The sequence below is a fragment of the Sander vitreus genome, chromosome 13 (assembly GCF_031162955.1).
Source record: "Sander vitreus isolate 19-12246 chromosome 13, sanVit1, whole genome shotgun sequence".
Taxonomy (NCBI): Eukaryota; Metazoa; Chordata; class Actinopteri; order Perciformes; family Percidae; genus Sander; species Sander vitreus.
This window is the reverse complement of record NC_135867.1, coordinates 28,704,507-28,721,093: the sequence shown is the minus strand read 5'-3', so window position 1 is coordinate 28,721,093 and position 16,587 is coordinate 28,704,507. Positions and strand designations below refer to the sequence as shown.

Sequence of the window (16,587 nt, the reverse complement as noted above, 5' to 3'; positions counted from 1 at the left end):
TTGAGGAAAGACTCAGAGACTCGACGTCTGATTGGCTGCTTTGCCGGTGATATATATAGCTCTGAGAACAATCTGTCCTCCCTTTCCCTCCTCATACCGGCAAGGACAAGTCAGCCTCGCCACTGTCCATTCCAACATCTAAATTCATCTTTGGTTCAACAATTCGGTAAGTTATAGCTACTTCGATTAGTCACAACAATATTTTACATTATGTTCTTTAGTACAAATTCCCCACCCCTCTCGGAACTTTAGGTTGCTTCAATTGGGTAACGTTAGCCTTAGCGTTTTGCTCACTCACTGTCGGTAACGATATTTGCTGACATACGATATTTACTTTAAGTTTTTAATTACTGGTGCTGAGTGCAGAAGATGTAGACGATTCTAATTAATGTGCTTGTCACGTCGAGTTTTAGCTGAAGCTAACGTTAGCTACTTAACGGAGTGGGGAGGGTGGGGGTAGGGATTCTGAGACGTTCGAGAATGTTCTCGAACAAACGTTGTCAAGCTAGCAAGAATGAACAGACTTCCGGTTGAGTTTTCAGAATGTATCGCCATGCGCCTTAAATTGTCTGACAGTTCAGTCGAACTGTTATAATCAAGCTCTTCCAGTTTAGTTTAATTACTCGTTTGGATTTTTAAAAGAGAATTGCTTCATTTAATCCCATTTCCGGTTTTAACTGTAGCTGTTGTGGCAAACTTAACTTCTCATTGTCACATGGCCAGAACTAGCGCCATGCGCTCTGCCCTAGCTTTTGCAGCCTAGTTGGTGGCCCTTGGCTTTATTAGCACAAAAACACCCTTTTATTTAAACTTGGAGATGGAAATGACTATTATATAAATCCCTTCATTGTTATTTAAAATGCTATGCCTAAGCCACCATTTCCTTTGGGCAACAAGGTTGCTTAAATCATTTGGCACAGAGTTGTTTGTATCCTTTCATGTAATCCTGAGTTGAGTTTAACTGGTTTACCTCTGCTCTACTGCAATATGTTTCTTGGTTTGCATTTATTTGAATTTATCTCATTTGAAGGTTGTTTCCGTATACGTCATGCTATGACTCATTACTTATGTACAGCTTCAATATAATTAGCTTTCATATTGCTTCTAATTGGAAGTTATACTTTAGTGTCATGATCTGTCAACTGTTTTTGTCTGACCCAAACTTCAAACTGTAATATCACACTGAAATAATAATTTTCTAATTTCTGTAGGAAATATGTCTAAGGGACCAGCAGTTGGCATTGATCTTGGGACCACCTACTCCTGTGTTGGTGTGTTCCAGCATGGCAAAGTTGAAATCATTGCCAATGACCAGGGCAACAGGACCACACCCAGCTATGTGGCCTTCACAGATTCTGAGAGGCTGATCGGAGATGCAGCCAAGAATCAGGTTGCCATGAACCCCACCAACACAGTTTTTGGTAAGAATACTTTTTTGGTATTTAATAGTCTTTGTCATTCTTATCACGCTTCTGACACCCAACAACACATTTTAGTGTTATTAGTGGTCTTTAAACGTGAGACAAGAATGACAAGACTGAAAATGTAATAAATGGTAAATTACCTAGTAAAGCACTTTCACTGGGATGACGATTTTCCTGCCATTCGTAGTTTCCACCAGAGGTTGAAAGACCAAAGATGGCCCAACTCCTTCCTTGGATGTCTGAGTGATCTTCTTTATGGAAACGCTCATTACAGATATTTTCCCCAGTTTTTAAAAAGCTCCCTTTGTCTTTTGCAGATGCCAAACGACTTATTGGGCGTAGGTTTGACGACACCGTTGTACAGTCGGATATGAAGCACTGGCCATTTAATGTCATCAATGACAACACCCGTCCCAAGGTTCAGGTTGAGTACAAGGGCGAGACCAAGTCCTTCTACCCAGAGGAGATCTCATCTATGGTGCTGACAAAGATGAAGGAGATTGCTGAAGCCTACCTCGGAAAAGTATGTAATTTGGTATAGCTCGGGACAAAATAAGACACGCTTTGATGTAAATTATGCTAATGTTTGGCTTGTTTCTCTTTTAGACTGTCAACAATGCTGTAGTTACGGTACCCGCCTACTTCAATGACTCCCAGCGCCAGGCCACCAAAGATGCTGGCACAATCTCTGGCCTCAACGTTCTGCGTATCATCAATGAACCAACCGCTGCTGCCATCGCCTATGGGTTGGACAAGAAGGTAGGAAACTTGGAACAATACTTGAATGATGTCCAGTGTCTATGACCAAATTGAGGTAGTCCATCAGACTGCTTTGGAAAAGGTTAACACAAATTTAATTTCAGGTTGGGTCTGAAAGGAACGTCCTCATCTTTGATCTTGGTGGTGGCACCTTTGATGTGTCCATCTTAACTATCGAGGATGGCATCTTTGAGGTCAAGTCCACTGCTGGAGACACACATCTTGGTGGGGAAGATTTTGACAACCGCATGGTCAACCACTTCATCGCAGAGTTCAAGCGCAAGTACAAGAAGGACATCAGTGACAACAAGAGAGCCGTCCGTCGTCTGCGCACCGCTTGTGAGAGGGCAAAGCGCACCCTGTCTTCCAGCACCCAGGCCAGCATTGAAATCGACTCTCTGTACGAGGGAGTTGACTTCTACACCTCAATCACCAGGGCTCGTTTTGAGGAGCTCAACGCAGACCTCTTCCGTGGCACTTTGGACCCCGTGGAGAAGTCGCTCCGTGACGCCAAGATGGATAAAGGGCAGATTCATGATATCGTGTTGGTCGGTGGCTCAACCCGTATCCCCAAGATCCAGAAGCTGCTTCAGGATTTCTTCAATGGAAAGGAGCTCAACAAGAGCATCAATCCAGATGAAGCTGTGGCTTACGGAGCTGGTGAGTGTCTTGAGCCAGATGGATGCACACATTTCTATATTCCCTTCAGTTTGCATTGTGAGCAGCACAACTGTAGCAGCTGAAGGTCATGGCCCTTGATAACTTAAGCTGAGTGTCTAACTTAAAATGTTGGTTGCTTGTATTTACAGCTGTCCAGGCTGCCATTCTGTCTGGTGACAAGTCTGAGAATGTCCAGGACTTGCTGCTACTGGATGTCACCCCTCTGTCCCTGGGTATTGAGACTGCTGGAGGTGTCATGACTGTCCTGATCAAACGAAACACCACCATTCCTACCAAGCAGACTCAGACCTTCACCACCTACTCTGACAACCAGCCTGGTGTGCTCATCCAGGTAAGCAAACAGTCATTTTAATGGTCTCTCAATTTCGCAGTGATGACGTTTATTCCTGCCATTCGTAGTTTCCACCAGAGGTCGCAAGACCAAAGATGGCACTGACCTTCCTTGGATGTCTGAGCGAAATAAATGTCTGAACTGTAAACGCATCGTTTCAAAGTAATCTGCTTAACCGGGCATACTTCAACAGGTCTATGAGGGTGAGCGTGCCATGACCAGGGACAACAACCTCCTGGGCAAGTTTGAGCTGACGGGCATCCCTCCCGCTCCCCGTGGTGTTCCCCAGATCGAGGTGACATTTGATATTGATGCCAATGGCATCATGAATGTCTCTGCTGTAGACAAGAGCACTGGCAAGGAGAACAAGATCACCATCACCAATGACAAGGGTGAGTTTACTTTTTTTTTCCTACATAGATGTAATCTAAAATATACTGTGACACAATATTGACTATTTGCAATTTGCTCGCAGGTCGACTCAGCAAGGAGGACATTGAACGCATGGTCCAGGAGGCTGAGAAGTACAAGGCTGAAGATGACGTCCAGCGTGACAAGGTGTCTGCTAAGAACGGCCTGGAGTCATATGCTTTCAACATGAAGTCAACTGTGGAGGATGAAAAGCTTGCTGGCAAGATCAGTGATGACGACAAGACGAAGATTTTGGAGAAGTGCAACGAGGTCATTAGCTGGCTGGACAAGAATCAGGTAAATCTTTTACATCAGTTTATTTTATTTATTTTTGCCATGATAAAGGCCAGAACACTAATGTCATCTTTTGCAGACTGCCGAGAGGGAGGAGTATGAACATCAACAGAAGGAGCTGGAGAAGGTGTGCAACCCCATCATCACCAAACTGTACCAGACGGCTGGAGGCATGCCTGGTGGTATGCCAGAAGGCATGCCTGGTGGCTTCCCTGGAGCTGGTGGCGCTGCCCCTGGCGGTGGATCCTCCGGACCAACCATTGAGGAGGTCGACTAAAACATTCATCACTTCAGCTGCTACGCTGAGATTTTTTCCAAGAAAGTAACCCTCTTATAGCACAAGTTACAACAAGCTAAAGAGTGTAAAAAAAATAAAACTGGGTTCAGGGATTACTCTTATTGCATGGTTTGGGACTGGGAAATACTTGTTGTATGCACAATTGAGCTGTAAGTTCTCATGTCGAGACATGTCTCAAGTGTTTTGAATACTGGGATGTCACTGCTTTGACAATAAAAAATCTTAACCCTCTCCCTTACAATATTTGTCTTTTATGCTCTGCAGAGCCCTTCAGTTAGAAGCTGATAATGAACATAGTAGCTTTGTTAGAATGGGATCAACCATGTTTTCTATAATGGCTGCTTTGCTTTTGACCAGTGGCTTTTAAGTAAAATTGTGACTTGGAAACATTGGACTGCTGCAAAGAACTAGAACCTTTTACTAGCTGTGAAGCTTATTTTAACTAACTTAATATAAAGCAAGTCATGTAATGAAATACATTATGCACTGAAAATACCTCACCAGGTGTGAGGAAAATCGCAAGTATATAGTGACATCTGCTGGTCAAAGCGAGTTTGACCATCTCAGCTGAAGTGGTATGTGCCTCTAACATAAGTTAAAACCACTTTCGGACATAGTGCCACAAACTTCTGTTAAGTAATTGCAGTATTTAGCGATGAAGACCTAGTATTTTAAAAATGAGGTACTGGGTGCATGCAGCAAGTGTGAAATGCTGAGGGTGATACTTCAAATTATTGCCGAGTGGAGTTCTTTGAATGCCAAGTATTTAAAATGTTCAGTCTAATTTGACATCCCAACACAAAACAGCTGTTACATCGACCAATATCACACGAATGCACTGCAGACGTAAATGGCTGGGTCCAATGATTCCATTTCAGGGAACTTGTATTGTGCATGTTTTCCTGACGGCATGCATGTAACGGAGCCATTCATTTGTAGTTATACCTTTTTCTGGTGGTGACGAAATGTCTGCCGCGAAAACACAGTATACATCCACGATTCGGATTTGTATGCGCTTATATTATAATACATTCATGGCGTGAACTATTGCATTAAAAAAGTCGGAGCTTTTACGATGGGCACTTGAAGGCAGCATGTGTGCGTTGGCGTTTCTATGGTAACATTGCTGTGGAGTACTGACAGGAAAACAGGTAAACACTTTTTTTCCTGAATGTTTAATTAACACGGCACATTTTAGTGTTATTTTCCATTGGCACTATAACGTTAAATACGTGACGTAGATATGTTTAAGTGTTTTAAACTGATAATGACTATCAGTTTTGCCAAATATGACGTTACGATAGCTGCTAAGCTAACGTTAGCTGACAGATCGCTTAACCTTTACCATAGTCTCGCACTGCCAGACCTATCTCCACAGCGCTGTGTCGGCCATATCACTTACTTTTACTAGGTAATATCGTAAAAGATAATAGACAAGGCTACCTTTCTATTTTACACTTCACAAACGGTAACGTTATAACAACAACAGTTAGGTTACCCATTTTCTTTAGTTGGAGAGCTTTATTGGTGGGAAAATACACAACTATTTCTTCTTTCACTTCAATAACATTAATGATGGCTGCCTGCAATCCATTTAAGTGTCAGTTCCAGTCATAGGTATAAAACAGTTTGTTAGGTTAATGGCTTTACTGGAACCCTTTAATACAGAGATATTCAACAGGGGGTCCGTGACCCCTAGGAGGTCCTCAGAGTTAGTGCAGGGGGGCCACTGATACACTAAAGTAATTCTAACATTTTAATAGCAAAGACAAATAGGCCTATTTGTGAAATATTTTTTTTTATTTTCGCATTGGAGATAAGGTTAGGTAGCCATACAGTAAAGCTTAAGGATTCACAGCCATTCATGTTCATCCATCCGGCCCAATGTGTGTCTGTGTGTTTTTTGTTTGTTTGTTTTTTTACAGTAGGCAACATGTAGTTGGGGGTCCCTACTCTGTCTCTCTTTCAGCTAAGGGGTCCTTGTCCTAAAAACGTTGAAGACTTCTGCTTTAATAGAACAGAGGCATGGTTAATGTTATTAGTAATACCTGAGTTGAGGAAAGTTAATGACTATACAACCACTACTTCATATTTCTGGCTTGGCTGCAGAAATATGAGTCGCTCATCTTTGGTTTTTTGGCAACATTATACGGTGTATAAAAGATAAATGAAAAGACTGCCAGTTACTCCAGTTGAGGCAATGCTGACAGATGTTTAGCGTATGGATTCAGTGACTTATTCAAGTGCACATTGTGAGAATCAGAATCAGAAAAGCTTTATTGCCAAGTACATTTTTTACACATACAAGGAATTTGTTTTGGTGTTGTAGGTGCACGTCACACATTCTCTAAAATAAGTTAAACAAACAGGTTAAACAGAACAAACAATATAAGTATAAATATATGTATATATATATATATATGTATATATATATATATATATATATATATACATACACACACACACAGAATGTATTAAAAATAAGAGAGTAATAGTTAAGATAAAAAGAGCAGATTAAGTACAGTGGCATGTAGAGCCAGAGGGGGGGTGTGGAGAGAGTCAGGGTGGTTTCCGGACCTTGTTAATAAGGCTAGTGGCAGAGGGGAAAAACTGTCCTTGTGACGTGAGGTTTTGGTCCTGATGGACCTCAGCCTCCTGCCAGAGGGGAGTGTCTCAAAGAGTTTGTGTCCGGGGTGGGAGGGGTCAGCCACGATCTTTCCAGCACGCTTCAGAGTCTTGGTGGTGTATAGGTCCTGGAGCGGCGGCAGATTGCAGCCAATCACCTTCTCTGCTGACTGAATGACACGCTGCAGTCTGCCCTTGTCCTTGGCAGTGGCAGCAGCGTACCAGATGGTGATGGAGGATGTGAGGATGGACTCAATGATGGCTGTGTAGAAGTGCACCATCATTGTCTTTGGCAGGTTGACTTTCTTTAGCTGCCGCAGGAAGTACATCCTCTGTTGTGCTTTCTTCACGAGGGAGCTGATGTTCAGCTCCCACTTGAGGTCCTGGGAGATGATAGTTCCCAGGAAGTGGAAAGACTCCACAGTGTCAATTGTGGAGCCACAGAGGGTGATGGGGGCAGGTGGGGCTGGGTTCTTTCTGAAGTCCACAACCATCTCCACTGTCTTTAGAGCATTGAGCTCTAGATTGTTTTGCTTGCACCACTTCACCAGGTGGTCAGCCTCCCACCTGTAGGCGGACTCGTCTCCATCAGAGATGAGTCCGATGAGGGAGGTGTCGTCCGCAAACTTCAGAAGCTTGACAGACTGGTGACTGGAAGTGCAGCTGTTGGTGGACAGGGAGAAGAGCAGAGGAGAAAGAACGCAGCCCTGAGGGGATCCGGTGCTGATGGTCTGTGAGTCGGAGACATGTTTCCCCAGCTTCACATGCTGCTTCCTGTCAGACAGGAAGTCAGTGATCCACCTGCAGGTGGAGTCAGGCACGCCTAGCTGGGAGAGTTTCTCCTGAAGCAGAGCCTGGATGATGGTGTTAAAGGCAGAGCTGAAGTCCACAAACAGGATCCTGGCGTAGGTTCCTGTGGAGTCCAGGTGCCGGAGGATGTAGTGGAGGGCCAGGTTGACTGCATCGTCTACAGACCTATTGGATCTGTAGGCAAACTGCAGGGGGTCCAGGAGGGGGTCAGTGATGGCTTTGAGGTGAGAAAGCACAAGGCGCTCAAAGGACATCATACCCAGGACGGGTCTGAAGTCATTAAGTCCTGTGGTCCTTGGCTTCTTGGGGACAGGGATGATTGTTGAGGACTTGAAGCAGGCTGGCACGTGATATGTCTCCAGTGAGGTGTTGAAAATGTCTGTGAACACTGGAGACAGCTGGTCAGCGCAGTGCTTCTAGCTGGATGGGGAGACAGCATCCGGTCCCGCAGCTTTCCTGGGGTTCTGTCTCCTGAACAGTCTGTTGACATCTTCCTCATTGATGGAGAGAGTCGTCACTGAGGTGGGTGGGGAGGTGGAGGGGGGGACCTTTAAGGTGGGGGAGGTGGAGGAGGAGCTTGGGTTGTTTCGGACTTTTTCGAGTTGTCAAAAAGGGTTTAAGAATTCAAAGATATGAAAGTACATACAGGTCTGCATGCTGGAATATGAGGTTTTTGATGCATCCTATCTTAAACCTGCACTTTACCCAGGCAGATATGTGCAGTTCTAAGCTGTGAAAGAAACACATGAATGCTCAACATACCTCTGCTCCTTTTCCAGCCTGGTGTTCATTAGGGGTGGGAATCACCAGAGGCCTCATGATACAAGATCATGACGATACTTGTGTGACGATACAATATTCTGCAATATATTGCAATTTACCTTTTCTTCCATCTTCACATTTTTCCCAATTTCTAATGATGTCCCCAAAAGGAAACTTTGTCAACATGTGTTTTATCTAAAAAGATAATTTGAGTTTGTTCATCTCAATGCAAAATGGGATTGTCAAGCAGAAAAACTGACCAACCCATATATAATAATAGATTGAAACTTGGCGTCTGTGTATCGATACAGTATTGACACGGAAAATATTGCGATACTATGCTGTATCGATTCCCACCCCACCCCTAGTGTTCATCTTGTACAATAAAGATATGTTGTTTGTTTGTTGGTTGCAGTGTTGCTGCAGCATTCTCCAATTCACTTTTGACAACAACATAGATGACCAGATCTTCATGAAGCACACTAACATGGATGAAGGACTCAAACATGAGAAGATGTCTCAAGTGTTGAAGACTGAGCAAGGGAGGCCTCCCTCTCCGAGACCAGCGGTTCTGGCCAACCAGTGGGACTCTGTGGAGTCGGACACGGAGAGCTTGGCCCAGGAGAGAGCTTACCAGCAGCAGCAGCAGCTACCAATACCTACTGGGCGCCATGACCAAAACAAAAACATTCTTCCTCAGAAGGAGAATGCTGACAGCTTACAGCAGGGAGATGGAGAGGATGAATATGCAAATGATGATGCAACTGAAGCTCTTCAGGTTTGTGATAGCCTTGATGTAGCAGCACACCCCCATGCCAACAGGAACCCCACCCTGTCACAGACTGAATATTTGGAAACACAGATGGATGAAAGAGAAGGAACGAGGTGAGTTACTACATTTCTCTTTGTCAGGCAAGTGCATCTCATTGGGTGTTGTGATTAAATGTTGGTATTTAAAGAAACATCTGGGCATTTACACATCCAGCATCAGCTAGTGTGTTCTGTTGCACATGTAACAGCACCTTATAATGATATTTGGCTGTAAGAACATGAGTACTGAGTACATTTCTAAATCACTAATGCAAAGTTAGAACTTCAGTAGGCTATATCCTTGTCGTTCCACTTCCGGGATTGCTCCGTTGCCACCGGAAAATCTGCCGGATATCACTCATTTAGGCCGGATATATCAGTTTCTTTGTGTTGGCGTTCTAACCTCTGGTGGATTTGTGAGGACTATGGTTAACTGCTCCTCAGATCTCTGCAGGGTAAATCCAGACAGCTAGCTAGACTATCTGTCCAATCTGAGTTTTCTGTTGCACAACTTACGCGTTCCACCAAAACAAGTTCCTTCTGAGCCTATTTTGCAGCGGCACCGCGGCTTTTCTCCGGTGCTTAGCACCGCCCAAGACGATTGTGATTGGTTTAAAGAAATGCCAATAAACCAGAGCCAAATGCTGTCTGTGGACTAGCCAGACCTTCCTCCGCAGCGCTGTGGAGGAAGGTCTGGCAATGCTGAGACTGCTGATGCACATAATACAGTACGTGTTATGTTATGTGTAATTCTGTTAGTGGATTTCATTTTGTGAAATATGTAAAAGCTTTGTGAGAAAGGACCAAGGTTTCATGTGAACTTTACAAAGTGAGATTAGTGGGTTGTTGAGCTAACCATGGTAACCTAAGCTGCCTGGCTAACCTGCACCAGAGCAGGGGAAGTTCAGAAGACGGCATGTGTAAGCAGCCTGCCGACTAACAATCAACTGATCAACTGGAAAGATAACATCAGTCCTGCAGGATCCTGACAGACAGTAAAACACTAAATTCACGGCACAGTGGCAAGAAGAGCACCACGCTCAGGCTGGGTTTTCATGATTCAATTTATAGTATCACACATTGTCACAGGACTTCTAATAAGCAGCAGGTAGCAGGTTGATCAAGATGACCTTGCAATTGGCTATGAATAAAATTACCTTACATATTAATTGATGGTCATTTTTATTCCTGACAGTGACTGTTTAGTGTATTGCGCTCAAATTCCATCAAAGCATGTGGCAACATTATGAATAGTAAGATAAAAACGATTAATAAGATAAAAAGTATGCACTGTGTACTCTGTTGGTGAACAATGATGAGACTTTAGGTTTATCAAGCTAAGCATTCATCTGCACTTTCTCTGCAGTGCTTCCCATCCCAGAATGCTATGTGGACTAGCCAGACCTTCGTCCAGCGCGCTTTGGAGGAGGGTCTGGCAAAGCGAGACTAGAACTTCAGTAAAACAAGGATTTAGACTTGTGTTAAAAGATTGGAGTGTAAATATATAATTTTAACGTTTTTCCAACTCCATGAAAAGACCCAAAACAAAAACAAAAAATGTGTTAGAGGCTCATTGGTTCCTAGTGAAGACGTCAACTTTTAAAAATGATTTACGAATTTATACTTTATTTAAAAAAATGCATATATGTGCAAATATGGTACAATAGTGGGTATTTACTGTAGAGATGTTCTGCTCCGATACCAGTATTGGTATCGGCTCCGATACTGCCTAAAACACTGGTATCGGTATCAGGAAGTACTGGAGTTAATGCACCAATCAGATACCACGTAATAAAGCCCTAAAGAAAATCTACTTTAAAGTAGTTTATTTCCGTTGTTTTTCCGTTATAACTGACCGTCAAACTGCAGAATAACAGAAAGTTCTGGGCATTCATGTTTCATCTATACAGGGATAGTAGCATACAGCTGTTATACATCATATCATCCATACAGGGATAGTAGTATACAGCTGTTATACATCATATCATCCATACAGGGATAGTAGTATACAGCTGTTATACATCATATCATCCATACAGGGATAGTAGTATACAGCTGTTATACATCATATCATCCATACAGGGATAGTAGTATACAGCTGTTATACATCATATCTATACAGGGATAGTAGTATACAGCTGTTATACATCATATCATCCATACAGAGATAGTAGTATACAGCTGTTATACATCATATCTATACAGGGATAGTAGTATACAGCTGTTATACATCATATCATCCATACAGGGATAGTAGTATACAGCTGTTATACATCATATCATCTATACAGGGATAGTAGTATACAGCTGTTATACATCATATCATCTATACAGGGATAGTAGTATACAGCTGTTATACATCATATCATCCATACAGGGATAGTAGTATACAGCTGTTATACATCATATCATCTATACAGGGATAGTAGTATACAGCTGTTATACATCATATCATCTATACAGAGATAGTAGTATACAGCTGTTATACATCATATCATCTATACAGGGATAGTAGTATACAGCTGTTATACATCATATCATCCATACAGAGTTAGTAGTATACAGCTGTTATACATCATATCATCCATACAGGGATAGTAGTATACAGCTGTTATACATCATATCATCCATACAGGGATAGTAGTATACAGCTGTTATACATCATATCATCCATACAGGGATAGTAGTATACAGCTGTTATACATCATATCATCCATACAGGGATAGTAGTATACAGTTGTTAAAACATAATAAAATATATGACACACTGGTATCGGATCGGTACTCGCTATCGACCGATATGCAAGTTCAGGTATTGGAATCAGTATCGGGAAGCAAAAAATGATATCGGACCATCTCTAGTTTACTGCAGCACGATTGTGTAGATGTGATTTGTTTGTTTCAGTCAAAATAAACTACAATGTGTGTTTATGGTAATGAAAGAGCAAGTGTATGGAACCAGCACGGTGGCTTTAGATTTTGGCCATAGAACCCAAATCTAAACTGAAAAGGGAAACACTGGCATTGAAACACTTTGATAAAGTTGTATTGGCACTAGGGATGGGAGGATGAAACCTTGTGAAGCTTTGGGGCTCTCTTTTTTTTTTTCCGAAAAAGAATTGAAGCTTTGGGACGTCAAATGTAGCAAAGACAGTGACATCTGGTGGTTTGAAAAACTTCCAGCAGTCCTTCAAGACCGGGGCCAGAACAACGCCTCTCTGATTGAATGGTTTTAGTCTCATATAAAAGGTCCAAGAAGCCTGCGTGTCTGTAGTCATTTTGTTGTTCAGAAGCACTGCGTTAGACCTAAATGTAGAGGGTACTGTGCAATATGTTACAGTAAAAATAACAAATGCATTGTTCTAAAAGCCTAGATATAATATACGTTTGTATTTTTGCTGACACTTAATGTACCGTATTGATGTAGTGTCCACTGCAGGCTCATGTTTTATAACATCATGGTTAATGTTTAATGTGAGATTTTATGTATTGCAATTCGATTAATAAAAACATGAAAACACTAGATCCCACATTAAAAATCCAATGTTTAGTTAATGAAAATAATGGCAGTAAACATCTGTAAAAATAAATAAATATAGGTTTAGTTATGTTTAGTTCATTAACAAAAATGTGTTAATTATTATCTTAAAGAAATGTTTTTGTGGTTATTGATAGGAACCAAATAGTGACATTGAGGGCCCTATCCTGCACCTGGCACAGAGCAAAGCCCGAGTGAGTGTCTTTGCCAGTTTAAGACCGACGCAGTTGTCAATTTCCTGTCCAGCGCCCACGTCGTTTAAATAGCAAATGTCCCTGCGCCCTTCTTTGTGCCCATGGGCGTGCTGGTCTTACAGGGAGGTGTGTTCAGGTGCATTCTGGGCGTATTGCTATCTTGAGGCAAAAACCTGGTCTAAAATCAATAGCGCATTATTTCATTGTTATTTTAACAGAGCATTAGTAAAATGCGTCTAGCCTCGTGCACAGCGCGCGCACACTATGCTTGTTACACACACAGGGCACACACACAAACATGCAGAAGATTACAAATACAGTGCATATCTGCCATCATAATAGCAATGCTCCAAGGTCCAAATGCGCCTGGCTTTTAAAGGGAATGGGAGATGTTCTCTGATTGGTTGATTGCAAAACACGTTACGACCAAAACACACCTCTGATTAATGAAGACACTAAGGACAACCCTTGCACTCTAAAGGCTGTTTTATGCTTCTGCGTCAACTCCACGCTGTAGCTACGCCGTCGCTCCTACGGCGTTGTGACCCTTTCGGAGTTCTGCGTCGGGGTTGAATGCGTTTCTTTGCATCGCGGTGCATTTCACCGCCAGAGCGCTAGGGGGTGTGTGGTTTCCAGAGGGTCAATCGCGAAACTCCAGTTTATGTTATGTTAGCAAGCAAACTTTAGCACAACTGCCCACAAAGTACTGCTTGCTGGCGAAGTGCTAATTTCAAAACGTTACTGACGTATAGACACTTGTAATTGTAACCAACATATGTCTGAGTTTATTTGCAGAGCTGATGTCAGTGAACTAGCATGTTGCTACTCCCCACAGAAGGCTGCTTGAAACACCGACTATCAACATACAGGACCAGTTGACCAATCACAGTCCTTGCGGTCTGCGTCGCATCGCTGCAAAGTTATACATCTTTGGAAGCGCACGTCGAGTTACGGCGGAGGGCTCGGAGGGGGGTTCGCCGCGACGCAGAGGGGTCTGTGGGGGTACGCCGTCGATTTGACGCAGAAGCATAAAACAGCCTTTACGCACGATTGAGAGCTGACATGTTTTGCGCAAAATAAGTAGTTATACCGTTTTCGTCCGTTCTAATTATCAATTTAATATTTCTCTCCATTTTGTAACTCATTATTTTCATAATTTTAAACATAATTATGTTTGTTTATTTGAATAAATACACTCTACACTTACACTCCTGCTCATTTGTAAAGCACTTTGAATTGCCATTGTGTATTTTGTGCTAGGCCTATATAAATAAACTTGCCTTGCTTTGCCTTCTATTCACATCAATTATGTTAACGAGGGAACCTTGCCATCCAATAATAAGTGATTGATCGCGCTATTTATACGTCCAAAGTAGCTTTCATTTTTTGAAATTTATTTTTTTGCCTCAGATTTCAGATCAAACCATTTCTTCAGTTCTGCACCCTTCTCCAGATACAGCGTTCCCTGCATGAGTAACTGCATTCCATGCATCAGTTTTATTTGCTGCTTTGTATCCACTGCTGACTCTACTAAATATGATGTCTCGTTTTTCACTAACTTCTTGCAGCACTACCTCCATTTCAGAATTACTAAAGTTTTTCTTTCTTTTGGAGTCGAGGCCTCCACCGTCTTTGCCACGTCTTTTGGACATTTCTCTAAGTGTGTACACAGCCCTGCCATCTCATGCCCTTTTATGGGAATTAACGGGGCGTTTACCTGTGTTAAATAGGAGCAACGGGCACGAGCTTTCAATTTACAAAGACATTGGGATTCATCATTCTAAGAACGCACCTGCGAACAATTCTGCTGTTTAAGGACACGTCGTGAATCCGACGTAGACTTTTCTTAAGAACTTTCTTAAGAACATATTTAAGAAATATCGTAGGAAGGTATTGGTGAATGAGGCCCACATGAACTGTTTCAGTGTTTTTTGCTAGAAGAGGTTCTATTTTTGTATCTAAAGTCTGCTTAATTTCTGGCATAGCCTCAACCGAAACCACTTCCACCAACCAGCCTTCACTGCCCCTACACACAACACACAGCGCTGTCCATTGGTCTAAAACAACAGCTAAGCAATACTTACATGTTAGTCAGCTTAATGTTGTTGTTTTTGCTAATTTCTTTTTTAAATAAAGTTTAAACAGAGGTGACAAAAAAATACAACTGACAATGTGTAGCGCTTGCGAAGGTTTCATCTCTTTTGTCTGTGTGGAAGAAATGGAAGCTAATGTCGCAAATGAGAATATGGATAAAAAACACACTTGACATATCAGAATGCACTATGCAAATTGTTATTCAGGGACGCCCTTTGTTTTCTGACCACCTGATGTTTTTCGTTAGCTGTTGAGTCTGAATTGTTTGCGATCAGTTGTGGGCCCAGCTGGGAGTACATCACATGGCCTTCGCCTCCGGTGGCTACCAAGGAGTAGCACGTAAAAACTAGAAATAGAGTTACTAGATGTGACTCCAGTTGTAGTGCCTGCATAGCCCTCTAACTACAGGCCCAGCTGACCCCTGTTCTACACCTGTTGAGTTTCAAAAAGAGACGAGCAGCGGGTGCACTGGTGTTCATAATGTATTGCTAGTGAGTGCGAAGATCTGTCTCAGGGGGCCAAGGCGATGCTTCGACGGGGTAAACCAATAGCGCAGCCCGTTCGAGAGGATTCAGTTGGGATCTGTGGTTTCAGAGTTGCTAGCTACCGAAGATTGGAGGGAACTTGCTGCAAAATATCTTATAGTATCATTTTGTAATAGAGAAACATTGTTTAAGCAGAATATCAGCGCAATTTACATTCTGTTATTAAATCTGTCAGTTTCTGACCTTTTTTGTTCTCCCTATCTTGCCATTAACCTATGCTTCGCTGCCATCTGTGCTGTCGGACGGACTAACTAGTTGCTTCTTTTTTTCTGTGTTACGGCGGGTGGCAACTAGCATTAAGGTGCATTACCGCCACCTAGACTGAGGCCACTGGTCTGCTAGATAGCTTTTACTGGGAAAGCCATAGACAGATAACAAAAGAAAACCGGGAAAGTTCTGATGTTTGCAATCTCTTACATCACCTCATCAGGGACTGTGTTCTCTACAGCTAGAAGAAAATGTGCTTTAGTTAGTTATTGTTTGAATTATTAAGTTAAGTGTATTTATCCCAGCTTGGTTCTATGTGTAGTTAAAACATGAGCATGGTCGTAGATGTGTGGTCATGCCAGAGGCTTCGGATCAAATTGGCGGGTTCAGACAGCACCTTTCCTTAGTATGCAGATTATATGGAAGTCACACTCTCCTCACCCCCTTCCCTCACACCCTTCCTCTCTACAAATAAACAGTGACAGGGAATTAAAACTGAAAACAGCTATCACTGGATAGAAACTGTCATGTCTAACATATCTAAATAAGATTTAAGTGCATGGCCAAAAAATGTTTAAGTGTCTTACTTTCATTTTTTTTTTTATGATTATTCTTTGGGCTTTTCCGCCTACAGGACAGCTAGGTGAGAAAGGGGAAAGACATGCAGGAAATCATCACAGGTCGGATTTGAACCCTGGACCTCTGTGTCGAGGCATAAACCTCTAAGTATATGTGCACCTGCCCTACCAACTGAGCCAACCCAGCCACTTCCATGCAGTCTTTATTTCATTTGTCTATGTCTGT

The 16,587-nt window shown here is 42.4% G+C and overlaps 2 protein-coding genes and 2 non-coding genes across 4 annotated transcripts in view; all 4 read left to right on the top strand.

Annotated features, from left to right (window-relative positions):
- Positions 1-57: 57 nt before the first annotated feature.
- On the top strand, positions 58-4,429 carry hspa8 (heat shock protein 8). The gene is made up of 9 exons (XM_078265311.1): positions 58-166; positions 1,212-1,421; positions 1,742-1,947; positions 2,031-2,183; positions 2,288-2,843; positions 2,993-3,195; positions 3,389-3,587; positions 3,671-3,903; positions 3,980-4,429. The coding sequence occupies exons 2-9, from the start codon at positions 1,217-1,219 to the stop codon at positions 4,175-4,177; spliced, it is 1,953 nt and encodes a 650-aa protein (XP_078121437.1). The 5' UTR covers positions 58-166; positions 1,212-1,216; the 3' UTR covers positions 4,178-4,429.
- LOC144528333 (small nucleolar RNA SNORD14) lies at positions 1,579-1,671 on the top strand. Its single transcript, XR_013502886.1, has one exon. It is a non-coding gene; the product is annotated as a small nucleolar RNA SNORD14 (small nucleolar RNA).
- Positions 3,230-3,322, top strand: LOC144528339 (small nucleolar RNA SNORD14). The gene has a single exon (XR_013502892.1). It is a non-coding gene; the product is annotated as a small nucleolar RNA SNORD14 (small nucleolar RNA).
- Positions 4,430-5,306: 877 nt separating the features above from the next.
- Positions 5,307-16,587, top strand: part of jhy (junctional cadherin complex regulator) — a 31,196-nt gene continuing 19,915 nt past the window's right edge. The window contains exons 1-2 of the mRNA XM_078266692.1: positions 5,307-5,349; positions 8,811-9,280. Of these exons, the coding sequence (XP_078122818.1) occupies positions 8,868-9,280 (413 nt within the window). The 5' untranslated portion in view covers positions 5,307-5,349; positions 8,811-8,867. The remainder of the gene's footprint in view (positions 5,350-8,810; positions 9,281-16,587) is intronic.